The 27,573-nt window shown below is 42.8% G+C and overlaps 1 protein-coding gene across 13 annotated transcripts in view; it reads right to left on the bottom strand.

The window, feature by feature from the left end:
- arhgap32b (Rho GTPase activating protein 32b) overlaps positions 1 to 27,573 on the bottom strand; it is a 121,435-nt gene that overhangs the window by 2,793 nt on the left and 91,069 nt on the right. For 4 of the 13 annotated variants that reach the window (XM_061804437.1, XM_061804439.1, XM_061804440.1 and 1 more), the window contains 11 exons: positions 25,861 to 25,963; positions 23,092 to 23,236; positions 22,632 to 22,714; positions 21,174 to 21,281; positions 19,602 to 19,747; positions 19,319 to 19,520; positions 18,919 to 19,064; positions 18,750 to 18,824; positions 17,391 to 18,194; positions 16,523 to 17,187; positions 8,504 to 12,226 (listed from right to left, as the gene is read on the bottom strand). In XM_061804437.1, coding sequence (XP_061660421.1) covers positions 10,091 to 12,226; positions 16,523 to 17,187; positions 17,391 to 18,194; positions 18,750 to 18,824; positions 18,919 to 19,064; positions 19,319 to 19,520; positions 19,602 to 19,747; positions 21,174 to 21,281; positions 22,632 to 22,714; positions 23,092 to 23,236; positions 25,861 to 25,963 — 4,613 coding nt within the window. In that variant the 3' untranslated portion in view covers positions 8,504 to 10,090. Of the gene's footprint in view, positions 1 to 8,369; positions 12,227 to 16,522; positions 17,188 to 17,390; positions 18,195 to 18,749; positions 18,825 to 18,918; positions 19,065 to 19,318; positions 19,521 to 19,601; positions 19,748 to 21,173; positions 21,282 to 22,631; positions 22,715 to 23,091; positions 23,237 to 25,860; positions 25,964 to 27,573 lie in introns of those variants that run through there. The other 9 variants (XR_009792608.1, XR_009792607.1, XR_009792606.1 and 6 more) reach the window with 9 other exon arrangements.

The following is a 27,573-nucleotide window of genomic DNA, read 5'->3' as shown; positions in this document are numbered from 1 at the left end:
CCCTTTTCTAATGATTGCTCCAAGAGTGGACCTTTTTTCACCAAGCTGCTTAGCAATTTCTCCGTAGCCCTTTCCAGCCGTGTGGAGTTGTACAATTTTGTCTCTGGTGTCTTTGGACAGCTCTTTGGTCTCGGCCAAGTTCCGAGTTTTGAGTCTTACTGATTGTACGGGGTGGACAGGTGTCTTTATGCAGCTAACGACCTCACACAGGTTTCATCTGATTCAGGATAATACATGGAGTGGAGGCGGACTTTTAAAGGCGGACGAACAGGTCTTTGAGGGTCAGAATTCGAGCTGATAGGTGTTCAAATACTTATTTGCAGCTGTATCACCATTTATTTAAACTACAATGAAAATTTAGACCCCTCCATGATTTCTAAGTGGGGGAACTTGCAATACAGCAAGGTGTTCAAATACTTATTTCCTTCACTCTAAGAAAAAACATTTATCAAAAATGCAAATTTATAACACACTCGTTCTGTTGTTTTGCACTTCCAGGCCACAATATTTCACACATGGTAAGGACCACGTGCACATTATTAAGTTGCAGATTTTTGCCAAAATGTGCAAAGGAATTGGAAGGTAACCAAAACCTCAAAATTAAATGTTAAAAACAGAATATCAACCAAATAATATAAAATACAAAATGTATGTAAGTGGAATTTTGTATCTAGGTGTTGTAGATGTGGGTTTGGCTTTGCATGGTCAGAGTTTTAACTGGCACTTGTCTTCTTCTTTTCCTTTCGGCTTGTCCCGTTAGGGGTCGCCACAGTGCGTCATCTTTTTCCATCTTAGCCTATCTCGTGCATCTTCCTCTCTAACCCCAACTGTCCTCACGTCTTCCCTCACCACATCCATAAACCTTCTCTTTGGTCTTCCTCTCGCTCTTTTGCCTGGCAGCTCCATCCTCAGCACCCTACCACCAATATACTCACTCTCTCGTCTCTGAACATGTCAAAACCGTCAAAGTCTGCTCTCTCGAACCTTGTCTGCAAAACATCCAACTTTGGCTGTCCCTCTAATGACCTCATGTCTTGTCTTATCCTATCCAACCTGGTCACTCCGAGCGAGAACCTCAACATCTTCATTTCTGCCACCTCCAGTTCTGTTTCCTGTTGTTTCTTCGGTGCCACCGTCTCTAATCCGTACATCACGGCCGGCCTCACCACTGTTTTGTAAACTTTGCCCTTCATCCTAGCGGCGACTCTTCTGTCACATAACACACCAGACACCTTTCGCCAGCTGTTCCAACCCGCTTGGACCCGTTCCTTCACTTCCTGACCACACTCACCGTTGCTCTGTATTGTTGACCCCAAGTATTTGAAGTCCTCCACCCTCGCTATCTCTTCTGCCTGTAGCCTCACTCTTCCCCCTCCACTTTTCTCATTCACGCACATATATTCTGTTTTACTTTGGCTAATCTTCATTCCTCTCCTTTCCAGTGCGTCCCTCCATCTTTCTAATATCTAAACAATATAAATAATAAAGGAGCATGCTGCAACTGCCGTGGAGAAAGCAAAAGAGAAAATAGGAGGCCAGTTTGTTAGACCGCGCTTTTATGTGCGTGCGATCGACGTATCTGCCACACCTGAATCAAGCGACAAAATGGATTATAGAGTTCGTGCACCTACGTCATCAAATCACGTCCCTGGCCGGAAGTGTCGGTCAAACAAACCATTCTTCAATGCTAAGTTGGTTGGAGATGACGCAAAAATATGTCTTATCGCCCAGAGTTTTGTTCGATTCCGTTAAACATTTCGAAGGTGGTAATAGAATAGAAGACCCATATTTAATGCCGAAGTCGATGTTTTGTTTTCGCCAATTAGAAATTGGATTATCAACCCGCATCCGCTTGTCTTGGCCAACTGGATCTACACATGTATCTGGTGGGTAAGTCGTTGAGATTTACACACAAGAGTTTGAAAGCGTAGAAAAGTCTGGACACATACAAAAACTTCGTTGCTGGATCTATTCTCACTCAGGAATAAATCCCAAATAGTGACGGACCCCCTCAGATTTTTCTATACAAATACCAATATTTTATTAAATGACCCCTGGTTTTCCACAAACTTGCGTTCAATAACTATGATTGGAAAATAAAAAGGCAGTGAGTCAGCTCCTCTGTGCACGAAGCGTGTTGCGGCCACATGTTAAACTTTAGTAAACTTCTTGGTGACGGACATTTTTTTTTTTTTTTTTTTTAAATATGCATTGTTCTCAAATGAGTCCAACGCGTATTTAAAAAAAGAAAATAAACCGCTGGGATACGGAAGCGTGTTGCAGCCACACGTTAACCTACGTAAACCTCTGTGTGACTGACGGTTTATTTTCTTTTTTTAAATACGCGTTGGACTCATTTGAGAACAATGCAAAATAGAAAAAAAAAAAGTGTCGGGTCGAGGTTTACTGCTTCGTGTACGTTGGGGACAACTCCCTGTCTTTTTTTTTTTTTTTAAACGCATTGTTCTCAAATGAGCCAACTTGGCATTAAGTACTTCTTGGGAATGTGAGATTGAGAAGAATAATTCCTACGTTCAATGTCCCCCAGACTGTCGAGCGGCTCTTTTTGACCGGCAAAATCGTGCCGTGAAAATGGTGACGTCACATGCACAAGCTCTATATGCTGACGTCTTTTTTTTTTTTTTTTTTGGCCACGCTGTCACACGATTGAGCAAAACTTCCTTGATTGACACACTGAGCACCCCTGCTCTGGATCCCCAAAGTCACGATGTAGCTCCTTCTGACCTTCTCTGTACTTTTCCATTAGCATCCTCGAGGCAAATAATGAGTCTGTGGCAGTCATTCTAGGCATGAAACCATACTGTTGCTCGCAGATACTTAATCCTAGCCTCCGCTACTCTTTCCCATAACATCATTGTGTGGCTCATCAGCTTTATTCCTCTCGAGTTCCCACAGGTCTATCTCTAACTAGCACTTGTAAATGTAGCAAACGTCTGACTGACAATGGTTTTCCAATTGTGTTCCTGAGGCCACCCAGAATATGCGCAAAATGTCAGTTTTGAATGCAGTGCCACCTGCAGGATCAACCTTCATAGGCCTCCAATGTTGGCTTTTGGCCTTTACGTATACACTGCGGCAAAAGAGTATTTAGTCAGCCACCAATCGTGCAGGTTGTCCAAGTAAAAAAAAAGATGAAAGGCCTGTAATTTTCATCACGGGTTAAGATCAACAATGAGGAAAAAAATGAGGCGGAAAAAAAATAATCCAGAAAAATCAGTGTCTGATTTTCAAAGAGTTTATTCAATTATGGTGGATAGTATTTGGTCTTTGGATTTCTGGCTCTCACTTCTTTCAGCGCTTCCTGTGTATTCCACTCGTTACGTATTTCAATGGCACCCATTTTAACTTAGCAGTACAAAGGACACGTGTCCACAACCAGTCACGAGCCAAGCTCCACTATGGCCAAAACCAAAGATCTTTCAGGGGAATTCAGAAACAAAATTGAAGACCTGCAATCGGCCGGGAAGTCTGAATTTGCATTTCAGACATGAAAACACTCAAGAAATGAAAAAGGTGACAAAAAAAAAAAGTTAGGTCATTCCGTTGTGATGTAATCCCTAACATCGCTCTGTCGCTAAATCGTTAATTTTAACATCTGTAAACTATTTTGATTAAATGGAGGCGCGTTTCCAAATTGATAAGCACAAGTGGATCAGTCCAAATGTCCAAAGAGTAACAAGTACACAAAAAATAATTGCACAGGTACTTAGTTAAAAATGAGGAACTTGTTCAATAACAGCACGTACATCAATAAAACTAGTTGCAAAATAAAGTGGAAATCCTGGTGTTGCCGGGTGTGGATTTGTGCGTACGCACAGTGAAAACTACAACAAAATACGCAAAATTTATTGCACGGTGTTTTCCCAAGTTACAAGTGAGCTGAAATGTCCACGTTTGGGCGGACATGCGTCTATGGACGAGTTGCGAGCCGTTGCTTCCACGGTGAAAGGACCTTCCCAACATGGCTACCGGGGAGGCTCGGCAATCAGCCCAGCTGGCAAAACTACACCCAATGGAAGACGTTGAGTGAGATCACGTGACTTTTTTGTCGTTTGGTTGGTTGGTGAGCAAACAACGCTAATGTGCAATTAGCCACCCATATGTCATTATAATCATCTTTTTAAGTGGGAGAACTTCCACAATTGGTGGCTGGACTGAATACTTGACACCACTTTGCGTGGCGTTATTTCTCCAAATCGTCTTAACATTTATATTTGATGGCGCCAAAACTATTTTCCACCCCCAACATTTCTTGCATATCTTTGGTTGTCTTCGTTTTAAACATGTTGCAGGCATCAAATTCAACGAGTGACTATTTCCAGTTGTTTTTTTTTTTTTTTGTTGTTCCCCGCTCCAGTTGGCATGTTCATATTGTAGTATGTCTTCTGCCCATGTTTAGTCATGACTGCATAATTTCCTCATGTCCTCAGTGGGGCTCTGCTCTGTAGCCAGATGCGTCCTTGAGCGCATCCCTGCACGTAAGCTAACCTTGATGAACTGCACACGGGACACTTTGTAATAATCCATTGACAGCGAGAACCGGTTGAGACAGAAACCCTTTGTCTAAGTGGAAAGCCCCGATGTCATGCCACAGGTTTGATACCACCCATGGTCCACCCTTCTGACAACGTAAAAGATGTGCGCTTTCTCTGTACCTTCGCACTTGTGATCTGCTCTCTACAGCCATTGTCTGTAACTCATAAGTGACCGGAATATTCTGAAATTAAATTCTTCGAAGAAACTGTTCATCGTCCCCAGCCTTTATTTGGATAACCAACATTCTCACTACCTGAAATCAAACGAACGCGTGGAGGAAAAAAAAGCGTCCTCCAACAATACCTGTCGTGTATTCAATTGAACACCGATTGAAATTTATTTTCGAATCAGATTGCTGCTTCAATGATTTACAAAATGTCCCAACTTGATTGGAAATAAGGTTTGTATCAAAATTTGAGCATCTAACAAAACAAACAAACCCAAAAAAAAAAAAAAAAAACGGTTTGCATACTGTTGAAGTAGATCGTTCAGGCAGAGGACAGTAGTCCATTGTTCTCGACGCCACCACTTTTATTCTGTAAACTTTGTTTTCATGATTGTTAAATGGCAATAACAAACTCGCAACCAAGAAATCTCAGCGATATAATAATCAGGATATGATAATGGCACAATTATTAGAATAACTGTCATCTAAAGTAACTATGTTGAACCATGGGGGGGGGAATCATGCAGCATCATGGACACATTAGGTGCTATTCCTGAACAGTTTTATTGATTTTCTATCTAACTTTGAAGTATCCGTTAGTTAGAGACAAGGTTTGAACATTTAAGTACACGGTGCCTTACGTCTGCTTCAACTGAAATGAAAGAAGCTTTAGGAAAAGCAGGAAGAGCAACCACTGCGAGCGATACACTGGGTAGACAGTATGTATGTTTTTAATATCGTTGAGACTCCACTATGCAGTACAAAATGTGTGTACCTGAAATACACTTTTCAATTAACGACATAAATCATTTGCATAATATGGGCAAGATTTACAATACCCGCAAAACTAATTTCAGCCCAGGAAAGTAGGATCAACGCTTGTTGTTTTAGAAGAAAACAATTTCATCTTTTTATTAATCCTGAAAGATCAGGTCTCACAAATGTGGAAATGTAATGGGTGTGTAAAATTAAATAAAATCATCTATCTGTAAATAAAATTACCATCTGTATTTTCCTTTTAACTCCAGTATATGCAAGCACCGCGCCAACATCCTTGGTCCCCCTTTTGATGAAGTACCAAAACATTCCATTCGAAGTAATGTGTTTGAGCAAACGAATAACAATACAAACCCAATTGCAATAAAGTTGGGATGTTGCATTAAAGAAAAAGAGAAGATTTGCAAATCATGTTCAACCTATATTTTACTGAACACTCCAATATTCAAACTGATAAACTATTGTTTTTAAGTAAATAATCAGTAACTTGGAATTTTATGGCTGCAACGTGTTCCAATAAAGCTGGGACCGGTTCATGTTTAGCACTGTACTTCATCACCTTTTCTTTTAACAACATTTAATAAAAGTTTGTGAACTGAGGACACTAATAGTTGAAGCTTTGTCGATGAATTCTTTCCCATTGTTGCTTATTGTACAGCCTTAACTGTTCAACAGTCTGGGGTCTCCATTGTCATATTTTATCCTCCGTAATCCACCACATATTCTCAATGGGAGACAGGTCTGGACTGCAGGTAAGCCAGTTTGGTACCTACACTTTTTTACTACGAAGCCACACCCTCGTAACATGCAGAGAGTGGTTTGGCGTCGTCTTGCTAAAATAAGTCGGTGCGTCCATGAAAAAGAAGGTTGGATGGCACCATGTTTCTCAAAAAACCTGTACACACCATCCATCTATTTTCCCAACCTGCTTATTCTCACAAGAGTCGTGGAAAAGCTGGAGCCTATCCCAGCTAACTTCGGGTGAAAGGCGGACTACGTGGTGCCTTCACAGATGTGTAAGTGACCCATCCCTCTGGCACTAACACGGCACCACACCACTGCAGATGCTGGATTTTGAGCTTTGCCTCCATAACACTCCGGATGGTTCTTTTCCTCTTTGACTTGAAGAACACGACACCCACAGTTTCCAAAAACAATTTTAAATGTGGACTCTTCAGACCACGGAACACTTATCCACTTTGCATTAGTCCATCTTAAAAGAACTCAGGCCTGGTGAATCCGGCGGAGTTTCTCGGTGTTGTTGATAAATGGATTTTGCGTTGCACGGTACTGTAGAGGCTTTACGGCCGGACTGATTTTACGGACATTGGTTTTGTGGCATCTTCCTCGGCCAATGTGTCAGGGGCATGCCCAAACCACTGCCCGAGTCGGTGCCGACCGTGCATGCGGTCCCACCGCATTGGACGCTAATTCGACGGGGCATTTAAGCCTTGAGTGTGTCTTCTGCATTTGCCAGTTCGTTGTGTTACTGCGTATTGGATACTCCACAATCGTGTGTAAGTTTGCACGCTTTGTCTAGTGCATCCCTTCGTCACAGCGAGCCTGTGCCACTATAGTCTTGTTACGTTTTGTTCATGTTTCTAAACTTTACCTCGTAGTCATTAGACCTTGTTGCATGTGTTTGGATCTTGCCTGTAGCGTTGCGTTTTTGTGGTTCCGCCTTTTTTGGACTGCTTAATTGTGTACGATCTTAGCCCGGAATAAAAACACCCTCAATATCATACCCTCGCCACGGAGTCCTGCAATTGGATCCAGTCCCTTGACACGTTCCCATGACACGTGGTGATATCCTTGACACACTGTCGGTTTTTGATGCAGTGCTGCCAGAGGGATCGAACGTCGCAGGCATTCAATTCTGGTTCTGAGCCTTGCCGCTTCCATGCAGTGATTTCTTCAGATTTTCAGAATCTTTTGATGATATTATGGACCGTAGATCAGTGATTCCCAACCAATGTGCTCTGGCCCATTAGTGTACCGTGAAAACTCTTCTGGTGTGCGGCGGGGAAATGATCAACTTTCCCTTAATTGGTCAAAATACTCGTTTACAACAAATAATGTATCTTTATTCATCTATCTATGGCACAATATAAAGACAGAACAAAATGCTCTCTTCTATCAGATGCCAGAATGTATACTTGCGTATCCAGCTTTTGGGACATTTTTGTTTGTTGTTGTGCCGTGAGATTGGCCCAGTAAAGGTTGGGAATCACTGGTGTAAATGATGAAATCCCCAAAATCCCTGCAATTGTACGTCGAGGAACACGGTAACAATTTTCTCACACACTGGTCCACAGGAAGTGAGCCTCATCCCATCTTTGCACCAGAATGACTGAGCAATTCAAGGACGTTTCTTTTAAGCCCAATCATGGCACCCACCTGTTCCCATTAGATACTTTTCACTGACGTCATGCCGACCAAGATCGTGTCTACATATCATGGCTAGGAAGCGATAACTACTGTAATGTTTTGGCTACGGTGATCGTTTGATCTTTTGTCTTTAAAGTCCTTTTCAAATGGACACTGTAACCAGAAGTGATTGAGGCACTTTGTGCTGGCGTGAGGAATAAAGAAAGAAGCCACATGTGAAACTCAAGAGCATTGTGTCGACGTAAGCGGGGCGTGACGAGACAGGATGATAAGAAAGTGAGCGAGAGAGGTTGGGAAGCGAATTAAATATCACCCACGTTAAAAAGTACAGTTGGATTCACGTCTACGTTATTCAATAACACGACAGCAATATCATAACGTTGTCAGAGTGACGGAAGCATAACCACGGACTCAGGTGAAAGAGAAAAAAAAAAAAAAACGAAACGAAGAGGACGAGGAGGCGTTCGGTGTTCTTACTTACCCAATTTAGCAGATGCGTGGCGGAGATTCAAGCAACACGCCAAACTCAATGTTCACAGGATCGCTTAAAAACAGAGGTGAAGAGGAAAAGTGCAGTTTCCTCCTGCTGTGGATCGGCGAAAAAGGACGGGATGTCAGCAATACGTGGACACTGTCCGGAGACGAAGATAAGTTGCTAAAAACCTATTACGAAAAATTCTCTGATTACCTCACTGCAAAAGCAAACTCCATATTTGCTAGATGTAAGTTTCACGAGAAGGCGCAAGGTAACTGGTAGTCATTTGAGCACTTTGTGACACAACTCAAGCCGTTGCTTAAAAACTGTAACTACACAAACAGCGATGAGATGGTCAGAGACCGCACAGTTTTCGCTAACAGCTCACCGAGTGTGCGCGTAAAAACTTACTCAGCCAGGGGCCGAGCTCACGCTGGAAAAAAGGCAATCGGCATAGCCCGCTCCCACGGTAAAGTGCAGCTCAAGGCTCCGGACAGCCGCGAGGTTCACGTTAGCCACCGCAAACCTGGAAAGCAAAGTTTCACTGCGGGTGCGAGAAGGCATATCGACAGCCCAAAGACCTCCGTAAAGATATGTAAAAAGTGTGGCGGATACCACAGTAAATTAGCTGAATACCCAGCAAAAGGTAGACAATGCCTGAAGTGTCAGACCCATTTTCTGTCTGTTCTTACAACCATAAGCCACACAATGAGCAAGCCAATATTCACAAAAAGACCACTAAAACACGCGAGTTGTATTGTCGTTTGGCCGTCCAGTGGGTGTGGTAAGCAAAAGTCACGTGACTCACGACGTCACGTGAAAAGTATATTAGCCGTTTCACCTGGGGGACGTTCCAAACAGTTGTCTGATGAGCATTCCTCAACTTTCTCTTTTTTGCCACCTGTCCCCGTTTTTTTTTTTTGGAACATGTTGTAGCCATAAAATTCCAAGATATTGATTATTTGCCTAAAAACAATAGTTGATCACTTTGAACGTTAAATATCCTGTCTTTGCAGTGTATTCATTTTAATAAAGGTTGAACATATTTGCAAATCATTGGATTCCGTTTTTAACGCAACATCCCAACTCTATTGGACTTGGGTTTGTAGCGCAGGCAGAAATGTCGCCCACTATTTAAACAGACAGTAACTCCAAAACAGGTCATTGTCAAACTCACACAGTGAGGATTCTTAGGAAAGACAAACGTGGACACCGTGTACTACCTACCTGTGTGCATATTGGTATGACAATGGTAACATCAATCTTCCTCCTTTCCCGCAATATTTGGAAAGAAAGTAATAAACAGTGAAGTACACAGAACTGATCTGTACGAGAGTGCATGCATTTCTAAAATGCAAACCTTGTCCCCATTATGCTCAAACCCAATGGCGACGTCTAAAAAAAATACATCCCCTTTACTATATATATATATATATATAGACAATGTATACTATATCATATTAGACATTTCTGATTCCTATTTAAAGTACCTCACATCTTATCATATACATTAAGACGTCTCAATCACAGCAAAAATGAGCTCTTGAACAAAAACTTTGGGTACATTCAGGACTTTCAGTATAAAGTCTTGCATTTTCCTTGACAATTCTTTCAAAATACAGAAAACATTGATGGTACAACAGTCCACTGTCCTGCAGAGGCTGATCAACCATAGCTCATAGTCTTTCTTCTTAAGGACATTTCACAAGTTCTCCGGTCCAAAGATTTCATTCCGTACATATCTCCGTTTCTGGCCTCTGGATACCCAGGTTAGTCTGGAGAAAGGCTCCCTGGCCTAATGCTGTGGAATATGCTCTGTTGTTGTGCGCTAATCCCGGGGCTGGATAAGAATTAGCGCCACTGCGTTTTTGAATGGACTGGGGCTGAGGTACTGGGTGGTAATCGTCCAAGTTGTCGTAGTGGGATTGCACCGGCTTGGTGCCATGTTTGTTCTGCGAGTAGTCTCCATCCAGTTCAGCTTTGCTGCGGTTGTAGAGATGCTGCTCACGCATGCTGTGTGATCGTTCAGGTTTGCAGTGCGAGAGCTGTTCCTTTGGAGCGGATGGCTGAGCATCTGGACTGTGATAGGTGCTTGCTGTTTTCCCTTGACTATGGTGGTGGTCAGCATCAGGGAACTCATGCCATGTCTGGAAGCTCCTCTTGTTTGGCTTCTCTGGCTGCCAGCGTTTGGACCGGCAACTGCTTTCGCCAAGCTTTTCACCTGAAGTCTCGTGCTTAGCTTTGTGTTGGCTGCTTTCACGCTGATGGGAGAGACTGCTCAGCTTTGTAGGAATGGAATGAGATGATTGGCACTTCGTGGAGCTGCTTTGCTTTGCCAGCCCATCAAATTTTTCATCCAGTGAACCACCTGGGACATTCTTCTCAGTCTCCATACATATGAGAACATTGGGGTCCGACACCAAGTGTCTGGGGGGATAGCGACTATCTTTGGTCTCAGTTGCACCAGGTAAAGCTTTACCCGGATCGGACTTACTGCGGGAGTGCAGGGTGTCATAGACAGCCATCTCAACTGGTGTGAATGAGCTTACATTGTCATATTGTGAGAGAACTGGACCTTTAATCTTCTGTCTGGCCCTACTCTCTCTACGTATAGACTGCACGCGCAGACATTCCGACTCCTCGGGGTCCCAAGAGAGGTAAGAAAAAAGTTCCTTGCTGCCATGAATCGGCGGCATGTCCCTACTCACAAAACTGTGTTCCTTTCCAGGTGGGAGAACATTACGAGCAAGGTAGTGGTACCCTGTAGCCTTTCCACCGGGTCTGCAAACAATGGTCCCCGAATCTCGACTGGCTGAGCGGACATGACGGACACGCATGGTGCCATAAGGGTCAATATCATAACAAGGAGCCTCCAGAGAGATAGAACCAGAGTATGGACTGTAGCGGTACTGCACTCGTCCATTTTCAAAGTAAGGCTGCAGTTGGGTGACATGATAGTCTGCTTGTGAGGATTGCTGGTACGGTTTACACTGATACACAGGTCGATTGTAATAGAATATGTCATCCGGAGGAACTTCGGTCCTTTGGATGGGTACTGCGTGGATCGTGGGGGGAACATGGAGTGAGTGCACTCTGCGAATAGTGGGATAACTATGGTTTCCGTCATGGCTATAACCTTGATGTCCTAAAGTCCCATAAACACTCTGGGTGTTTCCTCTTGCCTTTATTGAGTGGTGGTAGGACCTAGGGCCTAAAGTACTGTACCTATTATCCACCCGGCCACTGTAAGGTATTTGAGGTTCAGACTTTGACACATACGAGAGGTGTGAGGGGACACTGTTTGGTTTGTAGTTGGGTGGACCCAATGAAACGGGCCTCTGGTGGTAGTACGCAACTCCTGAAGGCTCAACTTGGACTGCTGACCCTTTAGCATGGTAGAGATGTGTGGAAGACTTACGAGGAGACAGAGAATGGTGAGGAAGTGCATCCTCCAGGTGCTCAGCTGCAGAATGCTCACCTAAGCTATGGTAAATAACTTCACCCTGACTGAGCGCAGCTGTGGCCAGTTTGCTCTCCATAGTGCGGACCGGAGGGGCTGGAGGTGTGGATCCGTTTGGGTCGTTCTTAGAAAACTCTTTGCAAGGCTGCGCTGGATTTATGGCCTCCAATGGCTTATCAACCTGCTCAGCGGTAGTTGGTGCCACTATTGAACTGGCCTTTGATAGCGGCTGAGGTTGGGGTTGAAATTGTGTGTACGACTGGTGCTGCATCTGAACTAACTGCCGCTGAGTTTGGGATTGAGACAATGCTGGCTTTTTTGCCTTTGGTGCCGGTGGAGGCTGCTGCTGTGATGATGACGATTTTGGAACACTGATGGGCTTTGCCTCTTCCTTTGGCCTCACCTGAGAAAGGGACATGAATGTTAAACTTTGAGTACAAGTGTTAGGGGGAAAGTATCACAAATTTGTATATTTATGAATGGTGTGACTGGAGACGGTCACTGAATTACAACCATGGAATCAGTCAACAATCCAGCAAAGACGCCCACAGTACAGAAGACGTTGAGCCGACATGCATTTCTATCCAAACAATAAATGGGCAATTTTAAAGAGGGTTAACGTGAAAACATTGTAAAATTGATCTAGGAACTTGTGTGGCAGAATTTCTTAGGCTTAAGGCTTAAGTCAGTGGAACTCAAGACTTCACATCTACTTCATCTATCCAGATTTCAAATAATGGCCCCGACATTCTCCTTTCTGTGGACGAACCATGCCATACATCCCCAGCACATTCCTTGTGGAGGTAACTTTCACAAGTGAGCAAATTAAGCTTTTGTGAAGCATTGAAACACACACGAAAAAAAGGTTCAATTCTTGAAACGTCAGGTACAGCAGTGGTTCCCAAACTTTTCTTGCAGCGCCCCCTTTGGAATTAAAATAGTTTGGAATCGATACGCATATTACGCACAATTTTGAAAGAAATGTATCTGAGACAAGGTGATATGGTTATTGGCAAGGTGGAGCCGAGGAAGGTACAAGCGCCGCAAAAAATAAAAGGAAAAAGGAGTAAACGCACTGATTTCAGGAGGGAGGATCAACTGTGGAGGACATAAAAAAAATTTCCGACTTCAAATTAGGTGCTAATAAAAATAATTACACCCTATTGCCAGACTTCAATTTAATTTTACAACAGACCCATCGCAACTAGTTCAGTTCATAGATTCATAATTTAACTTTTTGAACTAGGTTCCATAGTCCCAGAATGAACTAGTACCAATTTCTTTTAGTCAATATGGTATGTTGCTGACAGTCTATAATAGCGGCATTTCATTTCTCCATTGTTGTCAGCCATTCAGTCCACACGAGCAGCCAGCTCCAGGGTTGACCCTACAATCTCAAAACCATGAGGAACAAAGTGTTGCTTGAATGGTGTTTATTTATTTATTTTTTTTCTAATAATGAACTAAAACATAGAGAGGATTGTGGTCTAGAATCTGGAAACAAAAACACACAGTAGGACAGCAATGATAGTGTAAGGCAGGGGTGCTCAATGCGTCGATCCCGCGATCGACCAGAGCAGTCTTGGGACAAAAAAAAAAACCAAAAAAAAAAAGACATCAGCCGATGTTTCCTCTAAATTGCGCGCGTGCGCAATGGACCTTTCCGACCTGTCAATCACTCGTACAATAATAGCCAATCAGATAGCCGCATCGTCTTAACCAATGGCTTGACACGCCCCTCTCGCCGTATTGCCCCACAAGCAATGCTGGTTGTCAGTAGCGTGCACTTGGAAAAGTTAATGTTACGAAGAAAATGGTCCTCAGATGCGCTTGGGCAACGTGCAATTCTGGTGAAAGATATCTTGCTCGGTTATAAGGGGCCCTGTTGATTCATTTCCCAAAGCCTACAACACCGTTGAGGAAGTGTCTACGATGGATTAAGGCTTGCGGAAGACCGCACGTACAACTAAATGTGAACAAAATCAACAAACACAACGCTGTATGTACAAAGGTAAGTGAGGGAGAAGTATCTTCTCTGAGTTTGATTTAATTCGAATCAGTGCTTTATACATTGCAGGAGAACAACTTTCGCTTTGTTAGTGTATCACAGACCTGCTGAATGAATGGTACAATGTTTTATGCCGACGAGTCGGGTTCGGTATACCTAAATGCGCAATGTCATGCAAGAAAAATGTCGATTTGCCTATTTGTATCACATCAGACTTTTAAGACAGAGCACTGCGTTCGATTACGAGCAAAGTCATATGAATACACCCGCTCACTTATAAAGACTACAATGATACTGCTCGCGATGTTTCCAAATAAAAAGTACTCACCCTGCTTTACACGCGCAGTACGATTCCACTATTTTATCCTGTTGGATTTCAATACGAAGTTTGTGAGGCGTCAAACTTTTTTGCATCGATCGCCAACATTTCCATGTAACTCTGACATTGCGTCCTGCTCCGTCCAAAATCTTAATTCCGGGTACATATCCTTGCGTGAAATAGTTGAGACCCCTCTGTAGATCTCTCTTGGACCAGTCTGACGCATTTGACAAAAAACATACCCCAATATTATCTGGAATACGCGAGAGAGAATCGACTTCAAACATGTTGTGTTCTATCGCCATTTTGAAAGCTTGTGGGACAAGGCTAAGGGGGCGGAGCTCAAGGTCGCCATCGGAAAGGTTCATTGTGCACCGCTGATGCAGTCACTTCACAGATATTCTGTGTTGTGCGCAAAAAAAAAAAAAAGGAAATTGAAAGTATAACATACAGCTATTCAGTTTGTGGCATTTGCAATGTGAGCCAATGAGTGAGGGATGACTGGTCGTTACATCCAATGGCACAATTCACATACGTACTGGACAAAAAATGAAAAGAAGAAAACAAGCGGTTTCTTCTTTTCTCTCACGACCGCTGCTCCGCCACACTCTCTTTTTCCTATTTACCTTACACACCCCCCTGCTCTTAAAGACGTACACTCATAATTACAAACGTTACAGTACTTACGCAGTCCATCAATGTGATTTATAATGACAGCGTCCACCACCGCTGCTTTAGTTAGTAACACAGTCGAGCCAACGTAGAGATAAGACTAGCCAGACATGCTGCTTATGTTTACTTCGATATTAATGGAGAAAGTTAAAAAAAAAAAAAATGCTGGTGTTTTCATTTGCAATGACTATCGGAGTATGTGAATAATCGGAGAAGTGGTTAAACTGAAGGAGATTTTCTCTTTTCTGAGTCGGAAAGGTCTTGTCTGAAGCTAAAGTATAAAGTGCAGGATGGGATGGTGTGTAATTTCAAAATTCCACGTTGCTACAGCCTGATCCAGGATGAAAGCACAGACAATACAGTGCACAAAAAGCTAATTCTGTATTTTCAATATAACAGGCAACATAACATTAACCTTAAAAACGTTTGGGAGCATCATCATCATCATCATTCCCCGACTTTGAAACTAAAGGCTCCGTCAGACCATGACGTTCTGGTCAATGTCTTCTGAACATTTTAATCGTTCTAGTTTTCAGCGTTCTCAAACGCGGATGACACATCTGGCGTGTGATTAACGTGTGTCTAACGCACGAAAAGCGTGTAACAGCGACCAAATAAGATACCCCTAAAAACAATTAGCGCGTGCAAACTCGTCTTTGGGGCGCGACGAGCGATTTGTCAACGTAAGACGAGCGTGTTGAGCGTGTGACTAAACGGGTGAATAACGACAGAAAAGCGTTTTGCTGGCGTGTAATTTTTACAGTGGAACCGGCACTAAAACGTTGGAAAGTTCAGTCACTTCAGTTGTTGTCGTGAGTTAGAACAGTGAGCATCATGGCGCTGAGAGGAAAAAAAGTTAGGGCGCGGACTTCAGCAACGAGCGCTGCCAGTAAGAAAGCTGAGCCTCTTTCATCACGAGCAATGTGTTTGGAGGAAAAACAACAGCAGGAGGAAGAGCACGTCCGCAAAGTCACGCACCATGTGACACCCCCCTCTGGGGACCCTAAACACCTTGCAAACCCCAGTGAGGACGGTCCGACAAAGAGACAAAAGAAGCACAGAAAGGATTGCAGGATCCTGGACCAGGCTGTAAAGGATAGTCTGGTGGAGTTTTTCCGCGCAAACGAACTTCTGCTTTCTGGATCTTCCATAGTAGGTGCTCTCTACTGTAGCTTAATATTAAATGGAGCTTGCTTACAAAGCATCGGTTTATATAGCCAGATGCATGGAAGTTCTGGAACCGCTCAAATGACCCTTAATGGATGCCAAACGACGTTCGTTTCGCTTTAGTTACAGGCTGAGTGCGCTAGGGGATTGTTCAGTGGTTGTTGACAGGTCACCAGTGAGTTGTTCACTGCAAAGCAAACGATGAAGTAACAACCGAGTAAAGCTAGAGTTACGACTGACTAACGATAGCCAAACATGTGCAACGCTCGGCGAACCTTAGCAAAACGTTCCGCGGACGTTCTGCAGCGTCTAAAATGAAACGTTGATGAACGCTGGTCTCGGTGAGAACTTTTTTTCCGGACCGGCGTTCTCCGCCGATTCCCAGCGATTTTTGACGTTCACTAGCGTTCAAACAACGCTCTTCTGGAGCTATCCCGGCGACCATGGGCGACTACCCACGTTTCCTCAAACGCTATAGAACGCTGACTAGAACGTCATGGTGTGACGGAGCCATAAGGAAGACAAACACTCACCTCACCAGGACGTTGTCGAGAGCTTCTGGTGTCTTTACCACTGACATTGGAAATGGCTCCAATGCTCTCAAAGGCCAGTGCACGAGTGGCCACTGGTTTGGTACTGGTAATGCTGGTACTGAATGAATCATATCCAAGATAAGACTGAGATTCTGGACTCATGGTTAGAGAATTTGGGTTGGCTGTACTTTTAGGGAGCGGGGCAACCTCTTTGTGACGCGTATCTGAAGATATAGAGTCATTTTCTGGTAGTTTTGCTGATAGAGTTGTTGTGGCCTTGGAACTATCTGGCAGCCTGGTTTTTATGTTGGTTAACTCAACCACCTGCTGTTCTTTCAATGGGCTTGAAGAGGGAATACCTGGGATGGAGGCAACGACAGAGACAGTGCTATTTTGTGACACAGAAATTCCTTGTTCAGATCCCTCTTCATCAAAAGTCTGGAAATGTGGGCCCAATGAGGCCCAACCTTCCAAAACATGTGACTGCGAAGGGGACTCTGGTGTCAGGGGCTCGCAGGACCAAGGCTGGGACTGTATGGAGACTTGCTGTGCTGACTCAGCAAGAACCAGGGCCGACATGCGGTCAGTGTCTTTCGGAGGAGTGGGAAGGGCAGTAGAAATGGTCGCAGAAGCGCTCAGATCCTTTAAATCTGGAACTCTTCCTCCTAGCAGGGACAGTTGAAAAAACAATTAGCAGGAGAATAGAGTGCAGATAGGCAAGTGTGAGTGTAAAGAAAAGATTGGCAAAACAGGACTATAATTAAGTATGGTGCTGCAATAGGATTTAGAAAGTGGTGAAATTCTGTACATGTGAAACCTTCTCTACACAGAAGCATAAAAAACACGCGGTAGCCGCCAATCTTCTTACTTTGAGGCTCCTGGCTTCCACGTAACACCTGTTGAACACTTTCCTCTTGGTTTAGCTCCTCACAGTCCACGCTGTCATGAGTCGCCAGCTTTGAGTGGAGCGCCATTTGGTAAGCATCACTAAGAGATGGCTCAGCTTTTACAGAACGGGGAGAATCTTTTGGTGCACTGGGAGGAGATAAAGGTTCAGGAGACCCCACCTCTTCACTGGTAGTCCTGTCATGCAGCTCTACAAAAAATAGCTCTGCAGAGGTAGAAGTAGCAGTTTTTACACTTCTAATGGGTGACACAGCTTGTGTTGGTTTATCAGTGTAGGAATAGGAAATGTTCAGTTTCTGGCTTTCCACTTTCTCTCCTGCAACCAGATTAATGTCCGAGGACAACAAGGATGATGTCAAGTTGTCAAGTATTGAGGAAGAAATTAGGTCAGATCCATTGCTCTTTCCCCAGAGGCTGCCAGGGCTCCTCTTTAATGTCAAGCCTTCGGCTCCAGCATGCGAATCAACCAGGGGAAATGCGTAGGCTGCATCAGGGAGGCCGCACTGGAAAGACATTGGGTCGAAGTCCAAGGAGGCCATGCCGATATCTGGTGGGATGAGGTCCACGTCTTCCCCGGTTGAGCGTGGAGGAGAGATTAGAGCGGGTACACAGATAGGCCCGTCTTCTCCGTCGCTGTCCTCCGTGGCACCCATCTTGTCGTAGGAGTTGCAGTGCTGCCGACCCTTCAACAACTCACCATTAAATGAGGCCGAAAGGGCGTCACTGCTTGATCGTGGCCGCCGTGGACGGTACACCTTGGACTCTCCTGGTGAAATAAAGAAGACAAGAATTACAAGTGCAAACCCGCGCCAAGCCATCCTTGATCTACAAAATGAAAATATGAAGCGGTACAATCTCAACTATTAATAGCTAAAAGTTAATAATGCATTTCCTTCAGGATTCCAAAAAAATCCCAACTCAACAAATTCCAATCCAATCTGACACCGCAAAGTCTTTTTTTTTTATCTCGTAAGTTTCTTTTTCTTAAAACTAAATCTGGATACATTTATTTTTGTTCTACATGTATACTACAGCTTCTGACTACATACATATAAAATTAGAATACAATGAAACAGTTTAAAAATCAAAAGCAATATATAATAATCATTAGAAATTTCCACTGATTAATACTATATTTTACAAGTTGTACACATTACCCAGAAAAATCCCCATGCACGTACAATTGTGAGCATGCACCGGCCTCCTCCCTCCCCTACAAATAAATGCATCATCTAAGATACACATCAAGAAAAATCTCCTTGGATGAGGCGCTGTCTGCACCATTACGAATCAGGTATGTTTTAATCTGAAAAACGATTACCTTCAACATTATGAAGAGAACTCAGTGACTCTTCGCTTTTAGCAGATCTTAGTGTAGCTGTATCTCCCCGACCTCCTAAGACAGTTCATAAAAAGGTATTTGTATTCAGCCCGTTTTGCTTGCTTCCACAATGACGTAAATATGTCAGTTGAGGAAAGGAAAGACACACCAGCAAGAGCCATGGCCTTTAGTTCATTGGGCTCACTCGGGTTGCGTTGCAGCTTGCGCTTGGACAAAGAGGAAGACTTGCCCAGGTTGAAGAAAGAACGCCAACTACCCACAGGAGATTTCTTTGATTTAACAGGAGGCCTCTTCCTGTGGTTAACAAAATGAAAATGCATGATTGGGTATGATACACAATGTTTGTAAGACCTTCCCAAGAAACATGCAGGGTAATATATATATATATATATATATATATATATATATATATATAAAGTGGAATTTCTAAGATCTGCCTGTGGAGGAGTCAAAACACATCATGCAGTCAATATACTGAGAACCAATTACTTTCACAATTACATATTATTACAAATAGTGAACTAAAGAAAAAGAACCAGAGGACAAACCTTTCGGTGGGAAACTCGATGACAGTGTGGAACTTGCCCTGCAGGGCAGCAGGACCTTCACCAACCTCAATGTACTTGCTATCCTCAGTAACTGGAGAGTTGATCTGAGCCTGAGTTCTGGCCTGAGCCTCCTCCAAACTTAAAAGTTTGGTCGAAGGTGATGAAATCAGCAGGGACTTTGGCCGTGACAATGTGTTATGACCTGTGGATGATGTGTACATCCATCAAAATGGACGCAGGGGCAACAATGAGTCATGGAATGATGACGTGCGGGGGCATATACCTGCTCCCTCGCGAATTAGTGAGCTAAGTTTGGTGCTGAAGAGAACATCGACATGGTTGAGAATGAACTCAACAACAACCGACTGGATTCTGACTTCCATGAAGGCTGCTGTGCCACTGAAGCATGCAGATTCAATCTGTTTCGATCTGAGAAAGCAGAAAAAGCAGCATTTAAAGTATCAAAATTCAATTGAATAGGTTTTGTGATCTTTTCTTCTTCTTCTTTTCCTTTCGGCTTTTCCCGTTAAGGGTCGCCACAGCATGTCATCTTTTTCCATCTAAGTCTATCTTGTGCATTTTCTTCTCTCACACCCACTGCCATTACGTCCTCCCTCACAACATCCATCAACCTTCTCTTTGGTCTTCCTCTCGCTCGCGTGCCTGGCAGCTCCATCCTCAGCACCCTTCTACCAACGTACTCACTCTCTCGCTTCTGAACATGTCCAAACCATTGTAGTCTGCTCTCTCAAATCTTGTCTCCGAAACAACCAACTTTGGCTGTCCCTCTAATGAGCTCATTTCTAATCCCATCCAACCTGCTCACTCTGAGCAAGAACCTCAACTTCTTCATTTCTGCTACCTCCAGTTCTGCTTCCCCTTTGTCTCTTCGGTGCCACCGTCTGTAATCCGTACATCATGGCCGGCCTCACCACTGTTTTGTAAACTTTGCCCTTCATCCTAGCAGACACTCTTCTGTCACATAACACACCAGACACCTTCCACCAACTGATCCACCCCTCTTGGACCTGTTTCTTCACTTCCTTACCACACTCACCGTTGCTCTGGATTGTTGACCCCAAGTATTTGAAGTCATCCACCCTCGCTATCTCTTCTCCCTGGAGCTTCACTCTTCCTCCTCTGCTCCTCACATTCACGCACATATATTCTGTTTTACTTCGGCTAATCTTCATTCCTCTCCTTTCCAGTGCATGCCACCATCTTTCTAATTGTTCCCCCGCCTGCTCCCTGCTTTCACTGCAGATCACAACATCATCTGCGAACATCATGGTCCGAGGGGATTCCAGTCTAACCTCATCTGTCAGTCGATCCATTACGACCGCAAACAGGAAGGGGCTCAGCGCAGATCCCTGATGCAGTCCCACCTCCACCTTAAATTCTTCTGACACGCCTCACCGCTGTTCTGCTGCCCTCACACGTGTCCTGTACTATTCTAACATATTTCTCCGCCACACTAGACTTGTGCATGCAGTACCAGAGTTCACAGGTTTTGTGATAAGTCCACCCATTTCTATGTCTGTCGTTTCATTAAAATGATTTAATTTGCACATATTCTTAGATTTCCTTCAGCATTTGTAGAATTTCCGCAAACATCTAAATTCAATTCAGTTGCAAAGGCCAATTTACATTAAAACCATAATCATCATTAAGGTGCACTCACACAAGGTAATTCGTGTCATGCTTGGGCACACTTGACACCTGACGTCAGTGTGTGATGTCATACTATATTACACACTCAAGCACGGAATGTACTCTTCTCATTTCAGTACCAACAGTACGGTACTGCTTTACAAATGGAAAAGGAGAATACGTCCTGAAGCAACTGATACCTCACCTCAGCAAGTTGGGGGCCCAAACAATGGCCAGGTTCTTGCTGTGCATGTTGGTTATGTAGCTGAATGCCGCCAAGCGGGAAAGGTGTCTCATCAGAAACTCTAGGGTTCTAGATGAAAAAATAGATGAATTACTTTCACTGTGACATGCAAGTGAATCTGAGCCATGAGGTATTCTAGTTTCTCTGTGTCTCAAATTCCTTGTGAATACCTCCTCACATTTCACCAACCTTTCAGTACATGACTAGAGAAATGAAACTTACCAGATATACTTTCCATTCCTATAAAATGACTACTCTGACATTACATCCAAAGTTTCTTTCTAGAGCACTGTCCCTTCAAGATGTTCTGTTAAACAGGGATGAGAATGACCAATTTGGAAAAACACTGAAAATGTCTGCCTTGGGGGGGGTCGGTGGGGACCTTCGGGCACAATTTATTTTTTTTTTTTTAAATATAACACACTGTTAAATGGTGACTTCTGGTTACTTCTAACAGTTTAAATACAGGGCAATCATAATATTTTGAAAACTTAAAATATGAGTCCAAACAACCAAAATAATAAATAAATGAAATATAAAAGTGAGCGATAAAATGCGTGATCCAGTGCGACAGATAGGCCTAATCGTATTAACATTGGTCAATTAGACAGTATAATATTTGAGAAATTTACGCCCAACTTACGTTTGTGTTTCCTGGTTTGGATATGCTTGCGCTCCTATCGGAACACCGAGTCCACACCACTTTGCCGAGAACGTCCACTTTTTGTATGCGTTTGTTTAGACATGATACAATTTTCGTTCCTATCTGCACGGTTACACTTTTTTCAAGCCATGCCCATGTGACAGTTTTTTTACCCCGAGGTTTTTATCAATTTGCTGGCACGATCATCATCTTTTCGCTCCAAGACTTTTGCCACACTGGCAAACGTGCAGACCGCTCGATAACATGTGCGTACGTATGGCTATAAGTTATTAACTATGCCATAGTAAACAGAAAGCTTCTCTATGAAATGTTAACATCAGAGTGAAAATACCGACAAAATACTGCCAGAAATCGGAATGTTGTCTTTATTATAATCACCAATTTGAATGCAAACAGATAGCAATGCCATTTTCCGCTATCACAGCTATGACTAATTTCACGACAGGCGTTGCCGATAGATGCGGGGGGCCGGTCTTGATCACAGCCTCACCCCGCGTCAAGCCGTCACGCCACCCCCCCCCCTCCCCCCAATTTTCTCAACGGATTTACACCTTTCACAAAAATGACAGAATTTGGCGAATCGGCGGAAAATTCTCATCCCTGCTCAAATGGTTTCCGAAATGTGAGCAGTGTACTAACTGTGATCTTACTCATCTTGGACAGTTTTTTTGGGTGCTTATTTGGCAGAATGAGAATTATTATTTGAAAGTACTCCTTCTGTCAGCCACAGGAAGATAGTGTGCCTCTATTCTGACCTGTAATGTGGAGGAGGAAGTTGCTGGATGACGTCATGGATTTTAATAAGTCGTTCTTCATCTGTTGCTGCTGATACGGCCTCCTGCAGGGAACGCACACACACACACACACACACACACAGATCAATGGACCAATGTTACTTGTCATTGTACAGTGACGAAGCAGTAAAGTAAATCCCAATCCAAAAATAAGGAACGTAACCCCCGTGAATAACTGGAGAACACTGCATCAAATATTTGACTTAAATCGAAAAAGGTACAATTTAAAAATTAAAGAAAGAAGTAGGGGTGTATTGGTAATGACAGGGTTTAAGGATATTTAGAATTTTCTGTGTTTCTAACGTTCTTTAAAATGCATTTGAGAAATTTCTTTACATATTAGTAACATATAATCAGGGCTTTCTTTAAGACCGAAAGAGACTCTAAAGTGAACTACGGTGGAGGGACCTAAATAACTTACAGAAAACTTTTCATAAAGCTGATAGGTAAGCAGGGGGTTGGGCAGTTCTCTGAAGTAGAGCTTGCACAGCGAGCCAACACAGTGAATGTCCTGTACGTAAACATCTTTGGTCAGGTCGGGGATTTGCTCAGAGTCAAACTCATGCCTAATGAGAGAGAAAGAAAAAAAAAAAAAATTCATCGTTCAGGACACCAGTCATTTGGGGCTGGGCACAGGTCCAATTTAAAAATTCTCATGTACAGTGGGCACCCCCCACCCCCCCCTCCAAATCAGTAAAAAGTCAAAATGTATTTATACACTGGTGTAAGGAAAATTGTATCTATGTATACCAGTCCATAGGGATTGCAATAACAGTGTATATGTATTTTCATTCCAATATGATAAGTAATGTCTTCAGTTACAAAATGAATATATATATATATGAGGTAATCTTTCACTCATCAGAGATTCAAAATACCTTCTTGACATGAGTTCTAAAAAAAGAATTTTTAATGAAGAGCTTCAACAAGTCAGCCACACAATTGCTACAGTAAGTGACAACGAGGCATGCAATGCTATGCGACAGTCGCTCACGGTGCAAAATAAATAACACGAGGAAGAGGTGGTAGAAACACACATTAGGTCCATTAACAATACTTAAGGGATTATTTATGATCATTGAAATAACACAGTATTCTCAATTTACAATCATGCTGGGAATTCCTGGATGAATTTGAATGGCGTCGGGTTGCACTATCCGTGCAGTCTATGCACGCTCTGTCTTGACGTCATCGGGTCTGGTGGCTTTCTATACCAGAGCTGGTCTGAAACAGATTTTTTTTTTTACCTACTTATAACTAGTTTTCAATCCCAACTACTGTGCTAAGGAGAGGACTGATCCCTACCTTGAAAAATTCTGTGTTTATGTGGACACACGGCTACAAACACACACACACATACAGTATATACACGCATGTGTATATTTAGGGTAAGACGAATAGGTAACTTTCGGTAAAGAGTACACCTCAGAATTTGCTCATGTTTGGTACGTTTTCAGTACACGTTTTGTGTTTAGAGAGAACTTGTGTTTCTCTCGCTTAATTAACCCATTCGTGGGCAGCGTCCCATTTTTGGGACATGATTTTCATGCATTATGTCCTTCAGTAAGTATATCAAAATATTTAAGTGTTTTAATCCTGATTCTGATTCTGGTTTTTGGGACGATCTACTAAGAAAACCCAAGTACCCTCTCGCGGGCAGCATCCCATTTTTGGGACGAGATTATAAATTAGTAAAGTTATCATATAAGTTAACCATCAATGAAAAAGAAGTGTTATTTCCTTGACTGGGGCCTGTTAGGAGACTTTTATCTCAATAAGGCAAAAAAATGCCACCCTGTCCATGAATGGGTTCTGTACTCTCTTCATTTTGCTTGTCAGCAAAACTTGCATCATGTCGTATAGTAAGTAGTAGGGGTGGGTACAAATATCGATTCATCAACGCACCGCAATTCCTGGTCCCAAATTCAATATCAATGTAGCAAATCCTCTGAATCAATTCACTTCCCGGTCAATGGGGCCGCTTTGCATTTGATTCACGTACGGAAGGAGGACGTATTGACCAAATGTGGGAGGAAATCGGAGTACTCTGGGAATACCCGTGCAGACATGGGTAGAACATGCAAAGTCCACGCAGATGCACCACCACATTAAAGATATTTAAAAATTCTCTGAATTCGCGCTTAATTATTTGTGTATTTCTAATTCTTACTGAACTGATGTCAGAACTTTTAAATCAATATCGAATCAAACTGAAACCTAAAGAACTGATGTTGAATTGAGTGACTTTCAATGCCCAGACCTACTGAATACACTTTGAGATACTTCAAGTTAACCGTCATTTAAACAAAACATGATATTACAGGATACTTGACGTTTATATATATATATATATATATATATATGCCGAAAGTATAAATGATACATGTGATTATTATTTATATTATTATCTGTACAGGTAGAAGAACCACAGACAAATTTAATCACACATATATAAATATATTATTGCCACAAGAAATACACTACCATAATTTCCGGCCTATAAGCCGCATCTTTTTTCACACGCTTTCAACCCTGCGGTTTATGCGGTGATGCGGCTAATTTGTGCATTTTTTGTAACGGCTGCAATGGGGCACTTGAGCTGAAAAGGTACGAGTGAGACTGGTGAAATATATGTGCCAAGGAAGTGACTTTTACCGGTCCGGCCCTGTTAGCGCTGCGCTAGTGTGTTACTGCCGTGTCTCAGTGATTTTTATCAGTAAGTTTTTTTTTTTTAAACCAGCCCTGTTAGCACTGCCACGCTTGTGTCGCTAGCATTAAACTGTGTACCGTCTTTGTAAACATGTCGCATTTCAATGCAGGTTTCAATGTGTAGCTTTTACAGAGCTGCGGCGTATGTGTGTACCAAATGGTATTTCCTTTACAACTGTACTGGCGGAGGCTTATAACCAGGTATGCTCTGTAGGCCGGGAATTACAGTAATTATAAACCACACTCATGCGCTTAGGAAGATGTGCAACATGAACGCGGAAGTGGACAAAAATCAGCTTACTGCCACTGTAAATTGCACCCTGCTAGTGATCCATCCCCCACATACACAAGCGCATTCCACTCATGTACTATACATTTACACGTCAACAAAAGAAACCCACCACAGCAAACAAATATAACTCCCAAAGTCATGTTGCTTGAAAATAAGTAGCTGTACAACGGGGGTCAATGAGGTTCCTACCGCAATTTCTGAATATTGGAAGCGATTCCAGAGAGGCGGTAGATGCCATCCACCACACCGTGCTTCTCAATGAACTCGGTGCAGCTCTTGAGGACCTGGGGAACTGCACACGCAAGAGAAGCCATATTACACACTCACATTCTCCCAATACCGCACTAGTCTTTGCTGAACGCTGACATTTTCAAGATGGTGTGGGATGTGTGTTCTAAATTAATCCCCCCCCCCAAAAAAAAAAAAAAAAACAACAAAAAAAACTGTAGGCTATGGTGGGGTTGCTTCCTTTTTCTCTTTTTGCTTTCTTTCTGGTACTTTACCACCAAACAGTGAAAAGATTTAACCCCCCCCCACTGTTTTCCTATTCTAAATACATTTCGAGAAGTGTTTGTTCGAAAACCAAATTGATATTTCCCATTACAATGATTGGAAAAATAAATATTGCGTTCCAAGCCTATAAAATGCGGCTTTATAAAGCCTTTTTTGTTTTTTAGCTTTTCCTGATAATAAACTGCAGAGTAGAAATACATGTATATTTAAATACTTTATATAATAAAATAATTTAAGAAATATATTGATTTTTTTGCTTAAAATGTATGCTTTAGTAGTAGAGTATGCTAGGCTGGGAGTGCATTGCCGTATCTGTAGCGACTCGGCCCCCAGCCTTGTAAACTTTTTTTTTTTTTTTTTAATTTACAAAAGGGCAGAATAACTTCAAACAAGCAACTTGCTTTCTTTGGAGCCATGATTGGGGGTTCATACGGTAGTACTCGATAAGGAGAAAAAAAACAGTCACTACCAGGACACGTCTGTGTACAGGGGCTGCATTGTACAGAATAACAAAAGTGCGCTGGTTGCGCCGCACGCGTTATGTCATTTCCGTTTTTTTTTCGGGGGGCGTTCGAACTGACAATAAAGCGGGTCGTGGGTGGGTCAACTGCTTGAGCCGCGCGCATTATGTTATTTCTATTTTTTTTTCTGGGGACGTTTGAGTTGACAAGAAAGCACGTCGAGGGCGGCTTAGCTGCTTGCGCCGCGCGCATTATGTTATTTCCGGGTTTTTTCGGCAGCGTGGGAATTTACAACAAAGCGCGTCATGGGTCAGCTGGTCTGGCCGCGCGCAATATGTTATTTCTTAGTTTTGTCGGGGGCGCTCAAGTCCCGATTTTCATTTGAAAGCAGGAGCAAAAAACATCTCAAAATTTTCGTTCGAAAACAGATTTGTTAAAAAATGGGGACTTTGAGAACCAAGGCTTTACCGTACTCAAGAGGTGGTGCAGTTTTCTTGTCCAATAACCGGATTGATTTTGGACGAATGAGAGAAATGGTGGTGGCTAAAGCACGTGACTGCATATGCGAATCATATTCTGCAACCTGAACTGAAATACACTTCAAGAATGAGTTAGAAGAAACAAGTGTAATTAATTGTACTACAAACCATGAATCGGTAAATCCTGGATATAATGTATAATAAAAACGATTCCTAGGCCTCTGAGAACTCTAAACACTCGTGATGACACTTGTTGCTCAGACAAATTCTACACATAGCAAGAAATATGGGTAGGGGTGGGGGAAGCCATATTTGAAGGAAACCAGCTGGCATTCCTTAGCAGAAAAGAGAGTGGAAATAAACTCTTGCTTCAAGTGAAAAGCTTTTTTTTTTTTTTTTTTAAATTAATTTCTTTAAAAAAAAAATACTCATTTATCAAGCTGTGGAAT

The sequence above is a fragment of the Syngnathoides biaculeatus genome, chromosome 18, assembly GCF_019802595.1.
Source record: "Syngnathoides biaculeatus isolate LvHL_M chromosome 18, ASM1980259v1, whole genome shotgun sequence".
NCBI lineage: Eukaryota > Metazoa > Chordata > Actinopteri > Syngnathiformes > Syngnathidae > Syngnathoides > Syngnathoides biaculeatus.
The sequence above is the reverse complement of the archived record's forward strand: the minus strand, read 5'-3'. Positions and strand labels throughout refer to the sequence as shown.